Source organism: Dasypus novemcinctus, chromosome 7 (assembly GCF_030445035.2).
Source record: "Dasypus novemcinctus isolate mDasNov1 chromosome 7, mDasNov1.1.hap2, whole genome shotgun sequence".
Taxonomy (NCBI): Eukaryota; Metazoa; Chordata; class Mammalia; order Cingulata; family Dasypodidae; genus Dasypus; species Dasypus novemcinctus.
Window position 1 is genome coordinate 42,665,510 of NC_080679.1, and position 26,720 is coordinate 42,692,229.

The 26,720-nt window shown below is 34.6% G+C and overlaps 1 protein-coding gene across 2 annotated transcripts in view; it reads right to left on the minus strand.

Moving 5' to 3' along the window:
* BMPR2 (bone morphogenetic protein receptor type 2) overlaps positions 1–26,720 on the minus strand; it is a 208,266-nt gene that overhangs the window by 46,428 nt on the left and 135,118 nt on the right. For both annotated transcript variants that reach the window (XM_058300360.1, XM_058300361.1), the window contains exons 4-5: positions 3,600–3,710; positions 2,254–2,345 (exon numbers count right to left, since the gene is read on the minus strand). In XM_058300360.1, the coding sequence (XP_058156343.1) occupies positions 2,254–2,345; positions 3,600–3,710 (203 nt within the window). The remainder of the gene's footprint in view (positions 1–2,253; positions 2,346–3,599; positions 3,711–26,720) is intronic.

Below are 26,720 nucleotides of genomic sequence, written 5' to 3' on the forward strand. Positions count from 1 at the left end.
TTTGACCTAATGTAAGGGGGAAATGGAAAGGAGAAATGAGTTAATATGGCTATGAGTTTCTAAAAAAGAGTCTGGAGGTTGTCAGGATTGCCTTTATGCACACCTGAGCAGAGTCTCAGAGACAGATAAAGTAGATACAACCCCAGGTATTGGTTCTTTTGAGGGCTAAAGAGACCCACAGGTTCTATGGCCATGGCAGATGGGGTTCACTGCCATGTCAGTTGGCCCTTCTTTGGAGCTGGTGTTTCTGCGTGATGGAGCTGGACACAGATGGGATCTCTTGTCACAAGACTTTCATGCTACTTTACTGGAATTGTAGTTGGTGCTGGGGTTTAAGATATATCTAGGGGATTTGAATCTCTGGACTGACAATATGATAGCCAGGCCCTGAGCCTCAACAGACTTCAACTCCTACACTCTGATTTATTGAACTTACCCCATTCAGCTAACATGGAGTTGAAGAATGTCAACCACCACACCATGGAGCCTAGAGTGCCTACGACTGAAAGCAGGAGGATTGCATCCAGTACCCATGTGGAATCTAAGCCTCCTCTTGACATAGATGTGCAATGGACACAACCAATCCAAGGTCCACAGAGAAAATGTGGCATTGGTGTGGGAAAAGTGGCCATGGTGGCTGCTGGGTGCAGGGAATGGGAGGAAGAGATGAGATGTGGAGGCGTTTTTGGGACTTGGTGTTGTCCTGGGTGGTGCTTCAGGGACAATTACCGGACATTGTAGATCCTCCCAGGGCCCACTGGATGGAACATGGGAGAGTATGGGCTATGATGTGGACCACTGACCATGAGGTGCAGTGATGCCCAGAGATATACTTACCAAATGCAATGGATGTGACATGATGATGGGAGAAAGTGTTGCTGTGGGGATAGTGGTGGGGTGGGGGCGGTGGGGTTGAATGGGACCTCATATTTTTTGAATGTAATATTTTAAAAAAATGAATAAAAAAATTAAAAAAAAATACATAGTTAAATCAGCAATGTCTGAGATTTTTTTTTCCCACTCAATCCTGGATAAAATTCTGCTTTATTTATAGTTAGTATTTTGTTCAATCTACTAAACTGGACATCTTATTGTACATTTATTAGCCACCCTTACTTCTTCTGTAACTTGGCAATTCTTTTCTTTTTTCCATTTTTAAAGGGTTATTTCTATTATATTGATTTATATCAGCTCTTTATTAATTTGCTTATGTGTTGAAATATCTGTTTTCAAATTTGGCTTTTACCTTTATTGCATTTTTCTCCATTGAGAAATTTTTTAAAATGTTTTATATAGACAATTCTATTATATCTATTAGTTAATGTCTGGCTTTGGGATCAGTGTTATAAAGTCATTCCTAATAAAGATAATAAAAATTCTCATTGTGGTAAGACTTTTAACATCATTTCTGAGACACTATCAAATTAAAATGAACTTCTATAAAATATGTAATATTCATATGCAAATATAAAATTATGTAATATATCAATAAGCAAAGGAATATTTAGCATCCATGATTCTTTGCCTGGCACATGAATCTCAAAATTTTATGTCTTTATATCCATACTCTGTTTAAATCTCTATTTAATTAAAGTCACTTTCTCAGACAGTCCTTTTCTAACAATTCTTTCTATAATTACCCCCCATCCATCACTTTCTTATCTCCTTATCCAATTCTTCCTTATAGTACTTACTACTTTTTTGAATTGATATTATACATTCGTTTACCTGTTTATAGACTCTTCTCCACTATAATGAAGCCCCAAGAAGGATGTCTGTATTGTTCATCTATGTTCCCAAGGCCTAGAATAGTACTTGACACAAAAATTGATAATCAAAAAATACTGGTTGGGGGAGCAAATGTGGCTCAAGAAGTTGGGTGCCCGCCTCCTACATGGGAGGTCCTGGGTTCAGTTTCTGGTGCCTCCTACAGAAGATGAGCAAGACAGTGAGCTGATGTGATGAGCTGGTGAGGGGAGATGATGCAACAAGGAAACACAGTGAGAGACAACAAGAAAGGAGCAGATGTGGCTAAAGCAATTGGGCACCTCCCTCCCAAATGGGAGGTTCCAGGGTCTTCAAAAAGATGTGCAGACACAGAGAGCAGACAGCAAGTGCAAACATTGGGGGTGGGGGGGGGTATAATTTTTTAAAAATGCTAGTTGAATAAATGAATTAGTGAGTGAATGAATCAATGTTTCAGATGTACTACCAGGGTAGAAAGAACAGTTCAAAATTTAATAGTAGCCTTACCTCCAACAGTTTCAGATTATCTAAATCCAGAGAGGGCTCTGATGCTGCTGCCTCCATCATGTTCATACTGTGAAGACCTTGTTTATGGTCTCCTGTGGGAAGAGGAAACAGAAGTTTCTTAAAATAAAGATCTTTATTACTCATTTATAACTTCTTATATTTTTTAATGTAACATTATCTGTGATCTATGTATCTTTTAAAAAAAGATAATTAAAAATAATTTTTAAAAAATTACTCATTTATTATATTATAATTAAAAAGAGGAGCTATAGAAGGGCTGGCAGCAAGACTTATCCCTAAAGTTAACAGGAGTAAAACTATATTTTTTTTTAAAGATTATTTATTTATTTCTCTCTCCTTCCCCCCCACCCCATTGCCTGTTCTCTGTGTCTATTTGCTGTGTCTTCTTTGTCCACTTCTGTGGTTGTCAGCGGCATGGGAATCTGTGTTTCTTTTTGATGCGTCATCTTGCTTTGTCAGCTCTCCGTGTGGGTGGCGCCATGCTTAGGCAGGCTGCACTTGTTTCGAGCTGGGCAGCTCTCCTTATGGGGTGCACTCCTTGCGTGGTGCACTCCTTGTGCATGGGGTTCCCCTACACAGGGGACACCCCTGCGTGGCAGGACACTCCTTGTGCATATCCGCACTGCGCATGGGCCAGCTCCACACGGGTCCAGGAGGCCCGGGGTTTGAACCCCGGACCTCCCATGTGGTAGACAGATGCCCTAACCACTGGACCAAGTCCACTTCCTGGAGTAAAACTATTTATTAAACTAGGAATCATTTACAAATGAAGATAAATGATGAATAGCTTGAGAGCTAAATTCTGTGAAATAGACCTAGTTTAGAATGTTAAAACTTTAAGAAATATCAGAAGTATAAAGATCATTTTTAAAGATATTCAAATGAATGAATAGGTTCTGATGCCCTAAAAAGCCTATCAAAACTAATGTTTATTACAACTGACTGCACATTTGATGATATTGAGGAATTACTGCTTTTTTTAAGATGTGAAAATGGTATTGTGGTTATGTATTTTTTAAGTATTTATATTTCAGAAAAAAAATACTGAAGTATTTATAGATACACAGTACCTGTGATTTACTTCAAAATAATCCAACAGCATGAAAGGGGACGGTAGGGGAATAGGTGAAACAATATTGCCCATAAGATAACTGTTGAAGCTGAACAATAGGTATTTTGTGTATGTTTGAAATTTTTTGTAAAAACTGAAAAAAGTTCTTTACAGAGTAGAATGGGAACTAGTATAGCACAAAAATTTTAAACAGGAAAAAATAAATTCTAACTGCATGATAAATAAACAATAGGACAAAAAGTGGTGTTTTTACCTGTCAGCATCCTGTATCCAAAGCATAAGGCAACTATCAAAACAGCTAACACAGAGACTGATGCCAAAGCAATGATTATTGTCTCATCTCGGTTAAATGAATGAGGTGGACCTGGAAAAGAAATTAAAAAATAGTCTGCTTTCTTTGGTATTTTGTTAAACACTGAAAGACTGTTCTTTGGAAAGGCTGTTATCAATATATAGTCAAATCGTTTTTGCATTAAAAGAAATGAAAAAAAAATTAATAATTTCTGTTCATTGCAAAAAGTGCATTTTTAAAAAACCATTTCAAATTATCTTACATAGATTTAGTACACTGAAACACCTGTTTCAATAATTAGTATTTAGGGACACTAATTATTGGATATGAAGTATATCCAGAAACAATATAGGCAGCATAATACTTAAGAGGAAAGTTTTTGGAATCCTATCTGAGTTTAAATCTTGGCCCTACACCACTTGCTCAGTGCCAGGAGCAAATTACTTAACTTTTCTGAGCTTCATTTCTTTGCCTGTGAAAATAGTGCTTCCTACCTCACAAGTAAGCTATGAGGCTTAAATGGGAAAATGTCCATGAAGTGCTTGGTACAGTGTCTGTACATGGTACTTATGCAATACACAATAGTTATTAGGTTTATCAACATGGATATTACTATTAATGAAAAGAATGTGGCTTTGCAGGGAGTTAAATATGATTTTGACTTGAATCTCAATTCTTCTACTTACTGTATAACCTTGGGAAAATTTCCTCACCTAATTTTCCTCACTTGCAAAATGGAAACACATAAATCTAAATCACAAGGCAATTATGAGCATGTAAAATATTTTCTGTATTAATTCCATTCTGTAAATCAGGTATCTGGAGTAAGATAGAAAGCATTAAAGAGAAAACATGGGAAGATAAGATAGCAGTCTTTATGTGGAATAATGGACTTGTCTAAACAGCTAGAGACAATAACCAGATCCAAATAGTATGTTCAAGGACAGCAGACTTCAGCTCAGCATACAGAAGAACTGCTTACAAAGAGATTTCTAAAATGGAATGAGTTACCCGATAAAATAATTTTGTTTTGTCATTTTTGTTTTGTTTTTTATGGGAGGTATTTAGGCAGTGTTTGGTAATACTGACCAGATGCTGAGTGAAACAACTATTAATCCTTATATATAATCATTCTTTATGTACACTCAAAATGGAATGTTTCATATTTTACAGCATTCTACTTTGGACATTGTAATTATATGTTGATTTAAACTAGAAGCCTCTATAGCAAAGGGTTCCTCTGAAGGGCATTTCTGTTCTAAATAAGTGGATTTGTCTCAAATTAAGCATAATTGCATATTAAAAAGTTAAAACAATAAATCCATATAAGGATCTATTGGAACACTGTAATATAAATTTTTTTTTAAAAATTCCCCCCCCCCCCCCCCATTGTTTGCACTGCGTCTGTTTGTCTTCCTTGTTTCTCTCGGAGGCACTGGGGACTGAATCCAGGACCTCTGATGTGGGAGGGAGGCACCTAACTGCTTGAGCCACCTGTGCTCCCTGCTTTGTTGCCTCTCTCACTGTTTTTCTTCTGTGTCTCTTGTTGCGTCAGCTTGCTGTGCCTGTCCATTGTGCCAGTTTTCTGTCTTCTTTAGGAGGCATGGGGAACCGAACCAGGGACCTCCCATAGGGAAGGCGTGCGCTCAATCACTTGAGCCACATCCACTTCCCTGTAATATAATTTTAATCTCAGGACACTAGTTGAATATTAATGGATTTTAATATATTGATAATTGTACCTAGTTTTAATCTTTAAGGGTGAATTAAAGGAAGAAAAGCTAAATATAAACACTCATTTTACCACAATGAGCTACTGCTTCATGTAAAATAGGATGGCTATAATAAAGAGATAGAAAAAAACAAGTATTGACAAGGATGTGGCAAAATTAGAACCCTTGTACATTGCTGGTGGGAATATAAAATGGTGTAGCAACAGTGAAAAACAGTTTGGCAGTTCCTATAAAATTAAACAGATGTACCACATGACTTAGCAATTCCACTCATAGATATTTATCCCCCTCAAAAAAGCAGGTATTCAAACAAAAACTTGTATACAAATGTTCATAATAGCACTATTTACAAGAGTCAAAAGTGGAAACAATCTCAGCGTTTATCTTGTGATCCATGGATAAACAAAAAGTGGAATACCCATACAATGGAATGATATTAAACCATAAAAAGGAATGAAGTACTCACATATGCTACAATGTGGATTAACTTTGGAAATATTACATTAAGTGAAAGAAACTAGACACCAAAGACCACATATTATATGATTCCATTTATATGAAATGTCCAGAATAGACAAATTCAAAGAGATAGAAAGCAGTTTAGAGGTTGCCAGGGGTTAGGGAGAGGAGAGAATGAAGAGTGCTAATAAGTACAGAGTTCCTTTTGGGATGAAGAAAATGTTTTCTTCACCTGTCTCTAGACAGGTGAATGTATAAAATGTCAATGAATTGTACATTTAAAAATGGTTAATCCTACGCTATGTGTATGTTACTTCAATAAAAAAAAAAATTCATTTTAGAATTTGCCTAACCCAAAAGAGAAACACTACTTTAAGCATACTTTATTTTTTTAAGATTTTTTATTTATTTCTCTTCCCTTCCCCCGCCCCCGCCCCGTTGTCTGCTCTGTGTCCATTCGCTGTGTGTTCTTCTGTGACCACTTCTATCCTTATCAGTGGCACCAGGAATCTGTGTTTCTTTTTGTTGTGTCATCTTGCTGGTCAGCTCTCCATGTGTGCGGTGCCATTCCTGGGCAGGCTGTACTTTCTTTCATGCTGGGCGGCTCTCCTTACAGGGTGCACTCCTTGCACATGGGGCTCCCCTACGCGGGGGACACCCCTGTGTGGCATGGCACTCCTTGCGCTCATCAGCACTGCACATGGGCCAGCTTAACACGGGTCAAGGAGGCCCAGGGTTTGAACCGCAGACCTTCCATGTGGTAGGTGCACAACCTACATACTGGGCCAAGTCTGCTTCCTTAAGCACACTTTAAAAACACACAAATAGGGAAGTGGACATGACTCAATGGATAGAGTGTCCACCTACCATATGGAGGGTTCAGGGTTTGATCACCAGGGCCTCCTGACCTGTGTGGTAGGCTGGCCCACGTACAGTGTGGCCACGCACAAGGAGTGTCGTGTCATGCAGGGGCACCCCCGCGTAGGGCTGCCTCATGCGCAGAGTGTGCCCCGCAAGGAGAGCCACCCTGAGTGAAAAAAAACACAAATATAAAACTAAATAATAATCTACAGATTCTCTATTATGTACTTATTGATCTTCTCAAATCACTAATGACTTTCAGATATGTTTTCAGGTCATTCTGAAGCTTATAGCTATGGTGTAGCACAACCTATAACATTCCAGATTCATTACTATGGAAGCAGTCCTTCAATCAGATTGAATGAAATATATTATAAAAAATTCCAGAATACACTGGTAAATTAATTAAAAAGTAATGGAGTTAATCACGAGAACTTTTTATGAAAGAAAGGATATATACAATTAAAGCTAATTTCGTCTAGTTAACATTAAAAAAATATGTTCAAAAGTTCACTGCTATTGTTAACCAGCCAAATATACTGTTTTTCAGATAATGAGGCTGCTCTTTCACTGATCTAATAAAATTCACAAACTCACATTGAAGAACAAAGCTTTGCTATTTCCAAATTTGAAAGGCTGGGTCTTTAAATGAGTTTTTATCTTCTTGTGCAATTCAAATAAATATGAGTTAAAAACATTATCTAAGTCTTCTGTAAAAAAGACAAAATTAAATATTAAAGAATCATTACAGATAAAACTGCTTTTGCAAACACATTGAGATAGCCAATGTTTAATTCCCCAAAGAACTAGATCACACAACTTTTTGAAAAGTAGGTTTTAAATTCAACCAGGAATTAGAAGGCATAGGACATCTAGCTTGAGAAAAATCTACTTCTTAATTATGAAATCTATGAACATTAAAAATTTACAGATTATCAACAACAGAAGACAAATCTCTATCCTGAAAAACTTATCACTATATAAAATGTAGAGAATGGTTAACACAAATGAAAATTACTTAAGATTTTATATTAAGATTTAGTTTCCTATGGCCTGCTAGTGGAGGAAAATTCTAGACAAGAAAGGGTGCAGAAGAATACTGAAAGAGGTTATGCATAAGATTTTTCCAAAACTGATGAAGAACAACCCACACAGTAGCTCAGTAAATCCTATGCAGGACAACTGTAATGAAAATCTTACCTATGTACATAATAGACAAACTGCCGAAAACCCAAAGTAAAGTATTTTCTTAACCACATATAGCATTTTAAGTAAAATTGGAATTACTATATCCAATTTTGTATTCTGGTTCTTTTCATATAACAACACCCTATAGTATGAAGAACACTTTGAAAACCCAATTTAAGTTTTCTATACTTTTTTTTGCCTTTACATGTAGCTTGTAAGCATCTCTGTACTTATTGAACAGTCAAATCTTCTACCTATTTATTGTTTTTTTTTTAACTGCACTATCAATTACTAAAGAAATGTATTAAAATCTTCCACTATAATTAGGATTTTCTCTATTCTTTTAGTTACATTGTATTAATCAGCCTAAGGGGTGCTGGTACAAAGTACCAGAAATGTGTTGGCTTTTATAAAGGGTATTTATCTGGGGTAAAAGCTTACAATTACAAGGCCCTAAGAAGTCTAACTCAAGGTACCATAAAAGGTACTTTCTCACCCAAAGTATGATGCCACGTGTTGAATCAAGATGGCAGGTGACCTCTGTGAGAGTTCAGCCTTCCTCTTCCTCTTCAGGTTTGTGGGCCCAGGGCCTTCTGATCTCAGCTGTAGGCTAGAGGATTCACTTCTTTCCAGGCTCAGCTGCTCTGGTCTCTTCATAAGGTCAGCTGTAAATTATCAGGTGAATTGTTCATCTTTCTTCTGGGGGCCTCTGCCATGTCAATGGAGCTGTCTCTCTTCCTGTGTATCTTCTCTGTGTATATACTTCTGTGTTTTAGATTGAGTATCCATTTATATAACCCACTAAGGAGGCAAGGACTCAACCCTGCACACCCAAATGACCTGGTCGAATCAAAGCCCTAATCTTGTTTTAATCAACTAAACGCCTAAAACCTTTGGATTTAACACAATCAAAGGGTATTCCACACAGAGAAAGAGACCAGTTTACAAACATAATCAGTATCCCTTTTTGGAATTTATAAATAATATCAAACTGCCACACACATCAATTTTGTGTTCTTCTATTTTAAGGCTATAACTTGTTCTACCTTCCTGTTAAATTGAATATTTGTCATTACAAAGTGATGATCTTTTTCTCTGGTAATATTTTATGTCTTAAAGACCATTTGATATTAATATAGTTAATATTTGTGTATTTTCCCCATTAATTTATTGGTAACATTTTGGTAGTCTTATGTTTTAGATGTATCTTTTGTAAACAAATAATCTGTAGTTGGATTGTTAGCATATGTTTAATTCAGTCCAATCTTTGTCTTTTAACTGGAACATTTAATCCATTTATATCTAATATAATTAATGACATCTTTGTGTTTACATATATCTTATTTTAGCCTATTTTTCTCTCAAGTTCTTTTGGAATGCTTACTTTTAAAATCATTTCCTATTTTTTCTTTTGTAGTAAGTTTGCTCTCTATTCTTTTAATGGTTTACTTAGAAATTAGAAGACATATTACACAGAAGAATATTCTACAATTTAGTTTATATAAAGTTCAAAACCTGGAAAAACAAAACTATAGTAAATGTTTTGGACATATAAAACATAGAGAAAACTACAAAGTAAAGCAAGGGGGGATGTGGATGTGGCTCATGTGACTGAGCTTCTGCCTACCTCACAGGAGGTCCCAGGTTCGGTTCCTGGTGCCTCCTAAAGAAGGTGAGCAAGACAACAAGCTGATGCAACAAGAGACACAAGGAATAAAACAATGAGACAAAACAAAGCAGAGAGTGGAGGTGGCTCAAGTGATTAGGTGCCTTACCCCAAAACAGAGGTCCTGGGTTCAGTTCCCAGTGCCTCCTAGCAAAACAAGAAAGGCGAACAGATGTAGCAAGTGCAAACAATGAGAGGGTGGGGAAAAATAAATAAAATAAATTTAAAAAAAAAAAGTAAAGCAAGGGATTATCAGAGTCAGAACAATGGTTATCCTTTCAAGGGGAGTAGAAGTAGTGACTACGAAGACACACACATGGATATGCTGGGCTGTTTTATTTCCTGATTTGTTTGATGACACTTTATGTTAAGCTGTCTATGTTTTATATGCTAAAATTTACTTTAAAATGCTTATGCACAGAGAAAAGACTAGAAAAAATGCTTTAAATTTTAACAAAGAATTTGGGTGATTTTTATGTATGTATTTTCCAAGTATTCAACAATAAACATACATTGCCTTTATTTTAAGAAAAGGAAACCCAACAACCATTATTTTAAAGGAACTCACTTTTTGCCCTCTAGGAGTTCACAAGGTAATACCAATTTTCCTGTATGATCTATGCCCTTTAGTACCTAGGTACAAAATTTAATGCTTTGCTATCAATGAGGAATTATCTTCTACCATCTTACTTTTGGGCTCCCATCTGTTCTGAAGGTCTGAGAGTTTAGAGATTCTGGCATCTGGTACATAAGATTAACTGTAGAAAAAAAAATTCTACTTAAACTCTCCACGAAACAAAAGGCATAATAAAATGATGATAGCTTTCAATCTATTTTCCTCCATCTACAAAATCTAAACCTACAGGGGAGTGGATGTAGCTCAGTGGTTTAGCATCTGCTTCCCATGTACATGTATAAGATCCTGGGTTCAACCCCCAGTAACTCCTTTAAAAAAAAAATCTAAACATAAACAGCTATCTTATCTGAATTTCATAAATGGTTCCATATTGTCACGTTTAAAACCTAGTTATTAAATGGCAAGAGACATTTGCTCAATGGATAAGATATTATCCTCTATACTTTTCCTACTGCTTTTTCCTTACTATCAAATATTAGAAGATTAATCAATATCAGGATAATCAAATGATTTCCTTAGAATAAACTAAAGTAGTGAACAAGGGGTGGGAGCCAAAACCATTTAAAAGATGTTCTTAAGTACAGTTAAATTGTTTTTGCATAGATGTGGGCTGTTGGAAAACCGCAGAAACAGACAGATAAGCCTGATATTGAAGAGCCAGAAAGGTCTGGGAAGCCCTTTATGAGCAGAAGCCTGGGGCTGATCATGAAACCAACAAGAAAATCTGCCAAACTAAACAAAACAAAACAAAAACAGATTCTAAGGAATAAGTACAGTTATAAATCATTCATAAAACCAAGAAAACTGGAAACAACAGATTCTGTAAGGAATAAACCTAGTTATAAATTTTTAAAAACCCCTCACATGTGTATGCCTGTACAAAAGACAGCTTGTTCAGCATTATCCACATAAGTAGCAAACTTTAATGCCATTTCCAAATTATAAGTACTGAATGGCATCAGAAATTTACAATGAAGTCTGCTTTCTTCAGCAAAAGATCTATATTTTATATAGCAAAATTAATAAACATGACACTATCTTTAGAATAAATAGTGAGATAGAACTCTTCATAGATCTCCCCCACCCCATCCCATACACATACACAAATATCAGGAACAAGAGTTTCCATTTGGATTGATGAAAAAGTTTTGGTATTGGATGGTGGTGATGGTAAGCACAATATTGTGAACGTAATTAACAGCACTGAATTACATATTTTAATGTGGTTAAAAGGGGAAAGTCTAGGTTGTATATATGTTACTAGAATAAAAATTTAAAAAACAAAACCCAAAAAAACATAGGACAGTACAACACAGTGAACCCTAATGTAAATGATCCCTATAGTTAACAGTGCAATTATAAAAATTAATTATAACAAATGAAAACCAATGCAAGGTACTAATAGGGTAGTGTATGAGAACTCTGTATTTTATGCACTTTTTGTCAAATAAAAAAAATGGCTTAAAAAACAGGGGCCAACAATCTAAATAAATAGCCATCCTACTGTGCAATGGAATTTAATAAGTTTTGCAGTTGTTACATGCTCTACTTCTACTAAGGAGGAAATAGCTGAGAAGATGAGAATAGCTATAGCCAGTCTTTAGAATGGTAGTTGAGTCACAGACAAATGCAGGTGATGTGATTTAAATATGCCTCATAAGAACATCAGTATTGGTTTCATCTGGCTGAAAAGGAAAGATAGCCTTGAGTGTTATCTTCTTTTGTGTACGTCAGGTATAGCTAAACCAAGAGAAAAACTACTGGGATAGAAAAGTGAAGTGCTTCATTCTACATATGACACTACATATGATATATGACCTAATCAAAGACATTCATTCCTAAGTAGGAAACTAGTTGCAGAGCCAAATAGTGATTATGTAAACCAATGGTAAGGAGCTGGTAATTTAAAAATTTGAATAATCTTTGAAACAGAACATAGGAAATGAGGGAAATGAGGTCTCTGCCCTTGATCTGCCTCAACTTTTTACTTGGGTTTTCCTGTACATCAGGAAAATCTCTTGGATGTGAGGGATATAGCAGCTGCACTGATTTCTGAAATACATGGATCAAATAATTGCATTAATCAGTTCACGTAAGTACAGAATTTCTCTAACAAACATACTTTACATTTCCCATTGAATATTTTAGAGGTATGATCTCTAAACATGCTCAAAACCAAAACCCTTATCTCTATCCTACCCAAATCAACTTCCCATGCCTATTAGCATGACTGAAATGTGATTGGTACAGGAGAAACAAAAATATTGTGAAAAGAGGCAAATATCTAATAATTAAATGTTTTTTTTATTTAAACCATTTCATATGAAATGCTCTTAAAAACACAATGTATATTTTTCCTGACTTCCTAAACAAAATATATGGGAGGAAATTTCTTTTCTACATAGAAATCATCATTTGGCAACCAATCAGTCTACAATAATACCCTCAGGGTGTATTAAGGAGTCAGACACCACTGGCAGTTTTTAAAATTGTGCCTGATTTCCAATTTGTTCACCTCATGCTTTGCTTTTTTTTTTTCTTTTTTCTCCTCTGCTATCTCTTCTTGATGTTGTCAATATACTTGCTTTAGTGTTTCTTAAAATCTAGTTTGAGCTTCAAAAACAGACAGCCTAGTTTGGAATTAGTGATGAAAGCTACAAAGTATTATCAATGTACTTAATGTCAAAGAATTGTCCACTAAAAACGGTCCAAATGATTTTTGCTATGTACATTTTGCAATTAAAAATAAATACATTTTTAAGAAACACAGACAGTCTAACCTGTTATATAAATGAATCTAAAGGGAAAAAAAACAGATTGAAAAGATGAAGGGACATTCTTAAGGAATTTAAGAAAAATAATGAATTTTAATAAAAAGATTCTGTTGCATCTATCGTGGCTGCTCAAAGGATTTTTAGTCTGCTTTCCAGTTCTTGGCTATGTTCCAGACGCATATAAGACACATATGTAGCTGAGTTCTAGATAGGTAAGCCATTATTGTACCACCTCACTCCCTCGCCCTCCAAAAACTATATTAGAATTCTCTGAACTATCTTTATTTCCATTTGAAATAGGAAGGTTTAGAGAGAAACATGTATTTCAAAAGAATATTGTGGGAGCAGAGGTAGCTCAAGCCACTGGGTGTCTCCCTCCCTCATGGGAGGTTCCGGGTTCAGTTCCTGGTGCCTCCTAAAAAAAAAAAAAGACAAGCACACAGAGAACAGACAGCAACCACAAACAACAAGGCAGGGGGTGGAATAAATGAATAAATAAATAAAAAGAACACTGTGCTACGGGAAACCCAGGAATAGAAAATGGAAAAAAGAAAAAAAAAAGAGATTTCCTTCATAAGAAAAAATATCCTAAGGCAGGATGTTAGGAACCATGATGGATAAGTGATGGATTTTCAGAATTAAACTGACTGTGGTTTATATGATCATAAACAATCAGTTGTCAGAAAAATAAGTGTTCTTTAACTGGTAACACTATACTTCCAAATTACTTAAGGTAAAGCAGTTCAGTGCAAAAATCTCATAAGTTTTACTCCTACTTTAGTTACTATGATCAGGTTATATAATTTTTTTTCTAGGCCCTCACAACTTTATCCTCAAAATAAAGTGGCTATGATAGGTGACTTTTAAGGTGTTTCTGAAATTCTGTATGAGTCTTCTCATGTTTTTTGAAGGTTGGATTCCCATGCTTTTATTCTCAAATTTACCAAAGCAAATGAAACATAACTTTTACATTAAAATATTCATTAATACCAAATATGAAATAATTATGGATTTTAATTCATATAACGGGAGAGAATAGATATTAAATACTTTAAACGAAAAATATCATAAGATATATCACATGGTCTAAAAGTATGAGATCCCTGAAAAACTGCCAGGAAAAAAATATTTCAATGGGTGTGTGTTCACACATGTATTAAATAAAGAGGGCTTTAACTAGAAAACTCCTAAATTTTGTTCGTTGGTTCTTTTTAAAAAAATCTTCCTTATGTAATATATGCTAAATATACATTATACCTAAAATATCTCTGTTCCCTAGCTCTAATTAATCCTCTTCTTCCTCCCTATTAGTTTTCTCAGTTAAATGTTCAGTCAAACATAAACACTACTATGTATGCCAGGGTGCAATGGCTGGACTTGTACAAGCAGGCGCTTCCTGAATATAGAACAGACAGGGAACTGCTGTCTGCCTCCTTGGAGCCTGGGATGTTTCTGTTTACAAATCGTGGAGCCAGGCCGGGACCACTACTGGAGGCGTGCTGTCTGCTTCCTTGTTACACTCGGCCTTTGTCTAGGTCTGTGTCAAAGAAAGAACAACATTGTTGCATGTGCAGCAAGCAGCAAAGGGAACCTTAACTATAACATACCAGTAGAAGCTTAACTATAACTTAATCTTTTACAAATCTGTGTAGAATGGCAAATTACGGATTACAGGTATTTTTTGTTTGTTTTTTTAAGAAAAGGCAATGTGCTTTTCATAAAACCAGAGAAAAACATTAACAGTCAAAAGAATGTGATCAGTTAATTTAATCAGTGAAATAATTCAGACTGCGAAAGTATTGCTTCTTAACTGTTATATATTGCATCTCAATGTTTTGAACAAACATTTTTACAAGGAATAAATGTTGATTTAATTAAATTAATATGTTTGGAATAGCAAGTTATTCAATAATCAAATTTAAGTTTATGTTTAATGTTCTAAGACAATTGAGATTTCTTGTTTCCATTTCCTACAAATTGGTGTTTAATACTGAATCCAAGACTTCTAAAATTTAACTTGCCTCATTAATCATTCTGAATATATGTAGCTTCTAAGAAACAAACAAATCCAACGAACAATAACCAAAAACAATCCATACTTTTCTGAATCAAGATATTTTATGGCTAAATTATAAAAATGAAAAACTGTGAAATAAATCTAGGCATGAACAGTGAAAAAAATGAGGGAAGAGGGAAAGACAGTCTAAAGTAAATAAAAAAAAAGGATAGATAAAAGAAACAAGAAAGACATTCAATACCTATTATCTCTTAATTTTTAGGTTTGTAAGCATTTTAAAATTTTAATTTCTTTAAACTGTACTTAAAATAGCTGTTTTGTGATTAGAAGAGACTGAATTTCAGCCTTTAGTTTCTTTTATTAGAGAATAAATTAAAAATAATACTTCTTGGAAAGTATCAGTTGAGTAGAATAGAAAACACTTAATTCAGTAAGAAAGGTCAATCTGAGCCTAAATTAACATAAGGAAAACAGAAATCTAATCATAGCTATAATAATTATTTAAAACAAAACAAGAATTCTTCCAATACAGAATTGAAGCAAAGACAGCGCTGTGTCATTCAGAGATCCCATAGTATTTTCCAAACTGGTCATAAACGATACTTCTAAATCCAGAATTCATACTAAAGATCTTTGTTCTTATAAAATGATCATGACATAATTTAACTATAAAAGTGAAAGTTGTACCTTCCAACCATTAAGTGACTAGACAACTAAAATAGGGATTGCATTGTACAGCTAACTTTGAAAGACATGGGAAGTAAAACTGACTTCCTCAAATACTCCACACCTCCCAATGATGTTCTTCTAATTATGACTACTTGTGCTCACTCTCATAAGGAAAGCAAGAGTATAGAGAAAAATTATTAGCCTTTTTAAAATTAAATTTCTGCTCATCTATTTTGTAGGTTTTTCCCCCTTGCTCTAGCTTTCCCATTTTGTATGATTGTTTTCCTTTTCTTAAACCAATTTTTATGGTTTACATTTTTAATGTAAATGGTGATATTTGTTAGAAAAAGTGTTTATAATATAAATGAATACTTTAGGGAATTATTATGAAGTAAATTCTCATGTAACCCACCATCCACACCAAGAAACAACACTTCTAGCACCCCAAAAGCTTCCCACTTTCCTTTTCGGTCGTAACAGACTTCCCTCTGCCCTAGAGAAAGCCACTATCCTGACTTTTGTGATAATCATTTCCTTGGCTTTCTTAAAAATTTTACCTTCTCTGTATGGTAAGTTTTTCCTGTTTTTAAATTTGAAATAAACGGAATTTTTGTGCCTTGCTTCTTTTACTCAGTAATATGGTTTGAAAATTTATACATGCTGATGTATATGGCTGAAATTCATTCAAGTTGCTTTTCTACAAACCAAATGAAGCTATTTTTCTTTTGTAATGAGTGGAGGACTTATAATGACAAATAACAAGGGAAGCGGATTTGGCTCAACTGATAGAGTGTCTGCTTACCACATGGGAGGTCCAGGGTTCAAACCCAGGGCCTCCTGACCCAAGTGGTAAGCTGGCCCATGCACAGTGCTGATGTGTGCAACGAGTGCTGTGCCATGCAGGGGTGTTCCCTGCATAGGGGAGCCTCATGCATAAGGAGAACTGCCCCACACGAAAAAAGCGTAGCCTGCACAGGAGTGGCACCACACACATGGAGAGCTGACGCAGCAAGATGGTGCAACAGAGAAACACAGGTTCCCAGTGCCGCTGACAAGAATACAAGCAGACACAAAAAGCACACACAGTGAATGGGCACAGAGAGCAGACAACGGGGGGGAGGCGGAAGAAAAGAAAAGAGAAAAGAATAGCTGGAACTAACAGCTATGTACATCAGGGGAAGCAAAGAGAGATTGAGAGGTGAAGAATTTTAAAAATAATGACAACAAAAAATAAAAATTATTGATCCTTATAATAATTGGCTATACTAAACAATGTAGAAAATTGCATAACTAAAACACAGTAATGGCAGAGAGAAATATTTATACAATATGTGGGTACATTTTCAATGTCTGTCATTATACCCAACAGTTTGTAATGTTAAAAGGAGTGAGGAATTTATAACATTTAAAAAGAGAGAATATCTGCCCTTTAAAGTTTAGGAGGTAACTCTTAGCTTCCTAAAAATTTTCACTTCCATGTAATAGAAATATATCTACAATGCCATTACCTTATGGTAGATGGAATATACCTCTATACCCCTCAACTTTTAACCTCGCCACTTGGCCTGCTTAGGCCAATGAGAAATTGGCAAATATAAAGCAAGCAGAGACCTGAAATATGCTTGAATAGCTGGGATTGTGCTCCTTGTGATGTGGCAATGCACTATGAGAAGAATCTGTCCTGAGTAAATGCAACCCCTTTATCCTGGGCCCCAGACAGAGAAGACCTAACTGAACTTGTAGACCGGAGCAGAGTCCAGACTATATCAATTAACTCTAACTGATCTACAGACCTGCAATTATGAGAATAAATGCCTGTTATTAAAGCAACTGAGTTTAGAGGTAGCTTGTTGATAAAATATTATTAGCAATAACTGAAAAATACACGAATATACCCCTTACTGACCATGTAACATCCTGTACAGATGTGTGCTGATACATACAACCTTCAGTTATCTAAAAATGAGACCGTGAGGACTAAAGGATTTTTTAATTTCTGCCCATGTTTTCCTCCAAGTTGTAGGCATATTAACAATCAAACAAAGGAATTTATAAGTAATGCCTACAACACCATCTTCTAGAGAATGAAATATTTAACATAGGAATAATTAATCATAGGTGTTTATTTGACACATAGCACTTGAACACCTGGGTAAGAATACTCCCCAAAGATAAAAATTTATTTACCTTTTGTGGAAAACACAAATTAAAATCTATACCTATCTTTAAAACCTTTTTCTTAGTCCACTTCTGTTCTAATTTTCTCTCCAGTTTAAATTATAGAAATTCCATCTACCATAAGGCAAGGATGTAGATACATGTCTATTACAACAATGTGAGAAATTAAATTTCTTAATAATCACTATCATGTAATTTTGTAATGTTACATTCCTTACTTTTAATTTTTTTTCTTTTTTTTGTAATTCTATTATTCATTTGTGTACTTTTACTCTATTTTTAAATCTAATGTGAAGGGGAACAAAATAGTACACAAAATGGGCTAAGAGAAGGACAGTTAGTTCTCAACTTTTTGCAGATGATTTTTAATTTTTCAAATATCAAGGATATATACATAAAGACCAGAATTCAGTAACACAATGCCCAGTATTTATAAAATGCTTTATAGATCCTATTAGCACTTATTTAAGCATATTATAATTATTAGTATACTTTCTGCCCAATCTATCTGAATCTCTCCCCCATAAAATCTCCCCCAACAGTCAGGAGGTCATGAGTAGGGATAAAAAAGAAGTTGGGAAACAAAATCTTATTTATCTCTTTATCTTCAATAGTTGCACAGTGACTTATACGCATAGTAAGGAGCACTGATGACAAGACAATAATGAAAATACACTAGAAGAGTGGAGGGAAGTGAATGTGGCTCAGGCGACTGGGCTCCCCTACCACATGGGAGGTCTCTGGTTCAGATCCTGGCACCTCCTAAAGAACACAGTGAGCTAGCGCAATGGGCAGGTGAGGCAAGCTGACATAACAAGAGACACAAGCAGAAAATACATAATGAGAGACACAACAAAAATAGGGAGCAGAGGTTTCCAATGCATCCTAGAGAAGTCAGTGAGCTGATGCAATGGGCAGGCACCGCAAGCTGATGCAACAAGAGACATGGGGAGGAAAGGTGAAATGAGAGAGACAACAAAGCAGGGAGTGGAAGTGGCTCAAGCAATTGGGTACTTCCCTCCCACATCAGAGGTCCCAGGTTCAGCTCCCAGTGCCTCCTAAAGAAACAAGGAAGATGAACAGACAAAGTAAGTGAAAAACAACAAGGGGGTAGGGAGAAATAAATAAAATAATCAATCTTCAAAAAAAAATACTAGAGGGATTATTTCAATAACTCACTGGTCTGGAAGACTGACCAGATGGTCACAACCCACCAGTCAGGAATACTAATTTAAGGCTTATCATATGGGCTAAATTTATTTACTTATCTTTCCATTCATGCAACAATTATATCTTCTACTTGCAATCTAAGCAAGTGATTATAATGACAGTGTAATTAGAGTAGAAATAGAAAGTAGGGGATCATTTCAAGACAATAAACATGCATGCATGTTATAGAATATTCCTAATTTTGAAACAAATTTCAAGATTCCAAAATAAGCACTCTTTTCTAAAACTTAAAAGAAACTATATTTTTGTCTATGATAATGGAAATAAAAATATCAACTTATTCATTCGCTTCAAAACACTGGCCTCTGATCAGCAGCTTCGGCAGTTGAAAATACCTGAGATGTGGCTCACTAATTTTTTAAAGGTAAAACAAGTGAACTTTTACTAAATAAAATACACTCTGAGAGACAAAATCTTCTAAAATATAGGATAGAGGGATTCAGAACATATACAAAATAAAGGACTTTGATAGTGAAATGACTGCAAACTACAGTTTTATGTATCTATAACTTCTATTGAAAAAATAAAGACCTCTTTAAAAATGAGTAGGTAAAAGTCTATCCGACAGCAGCAAAAAATTACTCCATTAAATTCCTCACATAGAAAGCCCAAATTATGAATTAAACATCAGACTCTTAATCTTGGTGCCAATGTTAATAGAAACTGAAATTAAAGAATGTCTTTTCTTTTCTCCATCTTAAAATACTTCAAAATAAGTCAATATGTCTTTCCTTCTTAACATATAACCATTCCAATTGTTACTTTCTTATACTAAATGGATAGCTCTTGTTGAGTAAGCCATTTTCACCAAACCTGGTCTAGCTATGTCAGTCTATCGATCATTCATTAACTCATTCATTAATTTAATAATTGAACATTTTGGAAATGAAGAGGAATGAGTGGAAAATATAGGGATATGTAAAGGAATTGTGTGAGGATATGTGGATATATCCTAGGATTCAATGGCAAGCAAATAAATTGATAACAGTCTGAGAAAAACAGAGAGAATTTTTAAAAAGTAGTTGAGACTTCATAGTACTTAGTAAATGATTGAGGGAATAATCAGAATAAATGACAACCAAAAACTGTTCCAATGATATATATATGTATATATTAGGGTGACTGCATCCCTGGTAATGCCAGTTTTTCTTAGCTACTTTAATACATGCCATAGACATGAGGATACAGAGGAGCTGGGAATGGAACTGTAAAGCAAAGTAAGAATATCTGGAAGGTATTTCTCTTCCCACTATTCTCCCCCACCTCCTACATATGAATACTCATTCCAAAGGCTCCAGTTTTCTCCTTCACAAAGCATTCCCCATTACTGATAAAATTTGTGAAGAAACAAACCACTGAACAAAAACATAAAACAAAACAAAAATTTATACCCTTTTGTAACATTATGAATTTTGGAGACTGGGTTTCATGCCATAAACAAAGATGATGAAACTAAGGGAGTACAGTGTTAAAAGGAATATGGGATCACACTTTTCTTTCAAGCATAATAAAATGTCTTTCAAGTTCTTAGCTTTATTATGCACAACTGATATTTAAATATATTTTGTAATTTTTGAAAAGGTAATACACTGACATGAATATCTCCAAATATTCAAGAGTCTCCTTATACTCCTAAACCCCATCAACTCACATTCTCCCATGCACATACATTCACATATATACAAGTAACTACTGTTTGTAGTTTCTTGTATATTCGACCAAAATCTATGCATACAGAAGCATATTTGAATATATGGTCACACACACCCCTTTTGTGTAGGTAAACTATTTAACAATATATCTCAGAGATCTATTAGTCCAGAAAGCATTTTTAAGATTTTTTAAGCTCTATACTATTCCATTGTACTGATAAACCATAATTTTTTAACCTGTCCTCTACTGATACACATTTAGTGATTTATTATACTCTTTCGTTCCAACAATGCTCCAACGAATAACCCTGTCTACATGATTTCATAAATATGTCCATACATCTATAGGATAAGTTTTCAAAAGAGAAATTAAATTACTGGGTTTGGAATTTAGATATTCTAACTCCAGAACAGCAAAATGATTTTTAAAAATTGATACAGTTCTAACATCTTCTGCACGCATTCACTGGATTTCACCCTATTAAATGGATTAAAGAATGTAAAGTATAATATGCAATGTACTAACACTTTCAAACAGTTGTTACTAACAAAACATGTAAATGAACCAAAACCATCACAACATCATGTGAATTATCAACCAGACTTCTAGGAGGCCTCTATGGTTATCTATAATATCTGTTCCACCTATAATCATCTGGATTATGATCCTATGAGATCACTAAAAAATTTTAACACTAGCAAATCATCACCATCATCACCATGTACTGTGTCATAACTAATCATTTCTTATTCATTGCCATGGTATGATTTTAAAAATGGGTTACCATTTTTAAAAAAATAATTTTAAAACAACATGACTATCTGAATTCTTTGGGTGCTTAGATTCTCAAATACTTGGGCAGATGAGTTAGCTCAGGCTATTCCATGCTATGCTATGCACCATGTAGAATAACCTAAGAAAATTGACTTTATTCTTTAAAAGAAGTTATATAAACAAAAATTCTTGAGAAATGTTGCTCAGGTATTTTGAAGCTGACAAAGAACTTTTTGAAAACCTCATGCTACTGCCTCCACGAGTAAATATTTATGCAGGGACACAGGCATGAGAGGGAGGAAGCAGGGTGGTGGGAAAAAGGGAAATCAATGACAATAGCCTTAGGATGTTTGTATATGTGCTTAGGAAGGCATATCACTGCAACCCAGTAATTAGAAACATAAAATGTGCCTAAAAGAAGTTACCAGGGAGCTGGTAGCAAAGAAAGATTAGGGAGCAGAAGTGCAGTGGCACAGCTGGACTGTGATTCTTTCTTTGGAAAACAAACATTGAGCAAGATTTTAGACCAGATGCACCTTCTACCATTCCTTCTTTTCCCTTGTACACTTATTGCCTCTCTGTGAACCTCATTCTCCCAGAAAGTGATATTACGTAGCTGAGAAAAAATGTGATAGATAAGGTAGACTGCCCCTTCATCCATTATGCTCTTGTTTTAGTGTGTCTTCCTGAAACGCACAGACGAGAAAGCAACAAAACTGTATTTCCTAGACTGTTGCAACTAGATTCCAGATCTGATGTAGCTTTGACCAAATGAATGCACTTTAAAAAGATTCAGAAGGCAGAAGTGAGATGGGACTGTACCTCTGCTGTTTCTAGTAACAAACATGGCTGTGGAAATTTTTAATTAGCTTTGTGACTGCATCATTAGAATCTCTGCCACTGTGGTCACATTGTCTTCTCCTCTTCTGTGTGTGTCAAATCTCTGCCTCTCTCTTAAAAGAACACTTGTGAAGGCATTTAGGATGCAATCAGATAATCCAGAATAATCTACTCATTTCAAGATCCTTAATCACATCTACAAAGACCCTTTTCCAAATAAGATTACATTTAGAAGTTCCAGGGACTAGGACCTGTTATCTTTACTTTTGGGTTACCATTTTTAAGCCTACCAAAGGCTGTATCAATAGAGGCATGCACAGTTACTAGGTTTATGGGTATAGAAAGGAAGGACATGAAGCATTCATCCTATAAGTAGTAAATGTACGATTTTCAAAATTTTTTTCAATATTGAATATAACCCTTTTTGATGATAATCATCTAGGAATTTAAGGTTACACTTAATAAAGTCTTCATAAGCTTACATATGGTCTCTTTGCTTGAATAAAAATTAATTATTTACAGTACAAAATTACAAAAAGTTTGATCTGATTTAAAGCTCTAATAAGGCATATACAGTTCTTATTAGTAAAAATGGAGTAATTAATTGTGATAAGTATAATTTGTAAAGTACATAAATCTTTCAAAATATAGGAACCATAATAGTACATAATAATTATACTTTTTAAAGTTCTTGATTGTAAGTATAAAGGTCCATATAACTCATTCCCATGGTGAGTAAAAATTAAGATGTAAAATGTAGCAGAAAGCCTTCAAAGTATGTTTCATTATTTTGATATTTCAAAATAATCTGGATATTTCAGAACTCATATTGGTAAAGAATCAGACAATTTCAAAAGAGAGACAGAAATTGAGTCTGCCTGTTTTCTACTTTACGATATTAAACTTTCCATTAGCAAAAAGGACAAGGGCTAGATTACTATATCCTTTCTTTCTAAGGTAAGTGGTGTTCCTCTTACCAGGAGAGCCATTTGGAAGTGTATAGCGTGTATAGCACGTTTTCTAAAATGGTCACAAAGACTGAAATGTGTCACTAACAGCATTTAGTTAGTGTAGACCACAGATGTTGAAATAATACTATGCATGGGATACTCTTACATAACTAAGGTCTCATCGAAAATGCTGACAGCCCTCTAACCCATCGGCTAGCAAAAGAAATTTGAGAGATGAGGACAATACCACAGAAGTTCTCATTAGCTAAGGACCCATCTGGTGAATTAAAAACCTCTGTAGAAACTTGGGCCCATCTTTAGAATAGAAACTAAGTTAGGTCTTGAGTAGAAACAATGATACCTTTGGACTAAGAACACAGCTCCAAGTCCAGAACTGCAAATACAGGCAAGAAGCATGGTACTTGCTGAGGTCTAAGCAGAGGAAACTTAGCATTGAACAATAGCCAGAGCCATAAAATAGTAAGAAAAATGCTGCAACATGTTACAGTGCACCCCCTAAAATATGGCATTTAAGTTATTCAAAGTGTTATTTTATCAAATTGAAAAAATAGCCATATTTTTAATGAGGGAAAAGTTTTCACATGTATATGAAAAAATACAGCAGTTACCCTGTTTTTAAAAACAATTTTGAATGCATAAGACTGAAGAAAAGAACCTGAAGTCAAGTTCTAGTAAGAAATATTTGCTGCTGCTTGTCATTTCACAGTGTGCTACTCACATGTACTGTATTTTTGGAGTATAATGAAGTTGAATATAATTTAATTCAACAACTATACCTACCTATGGATATTTCCTTTTCAAAGAAGATATAATAAAGGTTAGAAAAAATATTTGAAGTGATGCAATCATCTTACACCTAAATCGTTGTTTAAATAATATATCAAACAACTAACCCACAAACAAAAAGTCTATCTGGATTTTAAATAATGTGCTTTCTTATGGGAGTTTATTTTTCTTGATAAACAAGGGAAACCTATTCATTTTCCTTGTTTATATGCATTTCCAAGCTCTTCAATCGCAAAACAATGTCTTGCACATAGCAGGAAAGGATTAATATTTACGATTTAAAGTGAAAACATTTATTGAGTATGACTTTGTATACAACGCAGTACTGATAAAAAAACATGATCATTCAAAGTTTAAGACAAACACAAATCTATGCATTGAACAACTTTTTTTGTATTTGCCCAGTCTAACAGGCAGCAGCAGATATGAAAAACAGCAGTAATGGGGAGTAATAAAGTCAGGAATAACAAACCATAATTTGATAGATACTGAGTTATCCAAATTTAAGTTCCAGATTTATATTTATATAAAAAATATAATGATGTATGAGAAATAGAATCACAACAATTTTGTGTTAGAACTTACTATAATTACAGATAGATGAATAAACATCTATTAGGTATATCCTAGGTTTTTTATTATTATTATAATTTCTCATTAACTTCCTGTAGTGGATTTAATTGAGGACCCCAAAAAGATATGTCCATATCCTAATCCCCAGAACCTGTAAGTAGGGGAAAAGGATCTTTAATGAAATTAAGGATTTCAAGGTGAAATCATCCTGGATTAAGGTGCACTCTAATTCCAGTGGCACGTCTTTATAAGAGAAAGGCAGAGGGACATCTGAGACACACAGAAGTGAAGGCCATGTGCAGACGAAGTAGAGATTGGAGTTATGTATCTACAAGCCAAGGAACACCAAGAATTGCCAACAGTCACCAGAAACTAGGAGAGAGGCATGGAAGGTATTTTCCCTCAGACCTTACAGAAGGAAATAACCCTGCTGATACTTTGATTTTGGACTTCTGGTCTCCAGAACTGTGAGAGAATAATTTGTTTCAAGTCACCTAGCTTGTACGGCAGTCCTAGGAAACTAATACACCTCCAAGGAATACTCTTACACGAAAAAGTTTCAGATGAAAACCAGTCATAATGAGGATCATAAAATACATTTTGAAGTTGCATAATCAAATAAGCCAGACACAAAAGGACAGACATTGTATGATCTCAGTGATTTGAAATAGCTAGAAGAAGCAAACTTAAGAGAGTCAGAATCTAGAATATAGTAGGGGTAGGGAATGGAAAGTTAAAGCTTAAAACTATACAGTGTTCCTATTTGGAATGATAGAAATATTTTAGTAATGGATGGTAGTAATTGTAACACAACACTGTGAATGAATGTAATCAACAGCCCTGGAATACATATATTTGAATATTAAAAGAGGAAATGTTAGATTGTATATGGTAACAGAATAACATTTTTTTAAAAATCCATAAACTACACTACACAAATGTACTCTAATTAACATACAAATATAAATATGTGCTATCATCAATTGTAACAGATGTTCCACACCAATGTCAGGTATTAATACTAAGGTGGTATATATGAGAATCTTGTATTTGATGATGATTTTTCTGTAAACCCACAACTTCTCTAATAAAGGGATAAAAAAAAGAGATAGGAATTGATTATAATTTCTATTATTCAAAACTAAATAGGAAATATTAAGATATTGAAGTTAAATAGCATAATAGAACACTGAGTCTTGCTTCTTTAACAAACAGTCCACTAATCAGGGAACATTATTTAAAAAGCAACCAAAGTAATCTGATTAGGATATAGATGTTGTTCAAAGCAATTCCTGTAACAGCGGAAAATCACAATTACTTCTAAGAACTTTTAGTGTAACAGAACATAACTAGAAAAAAGGAAAGCAAAAAATACCACGGAATTCTATCAGCAATGATAATGCAGCTTTGTTCTCCTCCTGGAAGATTCAATTACCAGAATCTCTGCTTATCTTTATCTTACCTGTCCTATAAAGTCAAATACTACCTCCTCCATGACCCTTCAAAACTTATCTATCCCTCCTTTGGGTTAGAAACATCAAAAAAAAATTGGGGGAGGTTATATAATATATAACCAGGTTTTATTAAAAATAAGACTATACTCTTCATGTTGCCATAAATTAAACTATAAGACCAATAATTTATTAAGAAATTTATAATGCTCCAAAATTGAGATGCTCCAAAAAAATAGCAAGCTATAGGATAATATTTGCACTAATCTGATTTTGTGCTGAAAGAGAAAAAAGATAAAGTAGAGTGTACTTGTGACTGCTTATATTTGTTTATGCATAGAAAATGTCTGCAAAGATTCACAAGAAATCTTTAATGGGAATTACCTCTGGACTGTGAGATTGGAGGGAATAGAGAGGAAAATGGAACTTCTTTTTACTCTATATCTAGTATTTGGATTATCTTTATAAATCAGTGTTGCTTTTATAATAAGTATTAATTTGAATAATAAAGAGCTACCATCTATTAAGTTCTTAGTATCTGTCAGCCATTACTGTAAGTGCTTTATATACTTTTATCTTTAAAACAATTCAGAAGAGGGAAGTGGATGTAGCTCCAGCGATT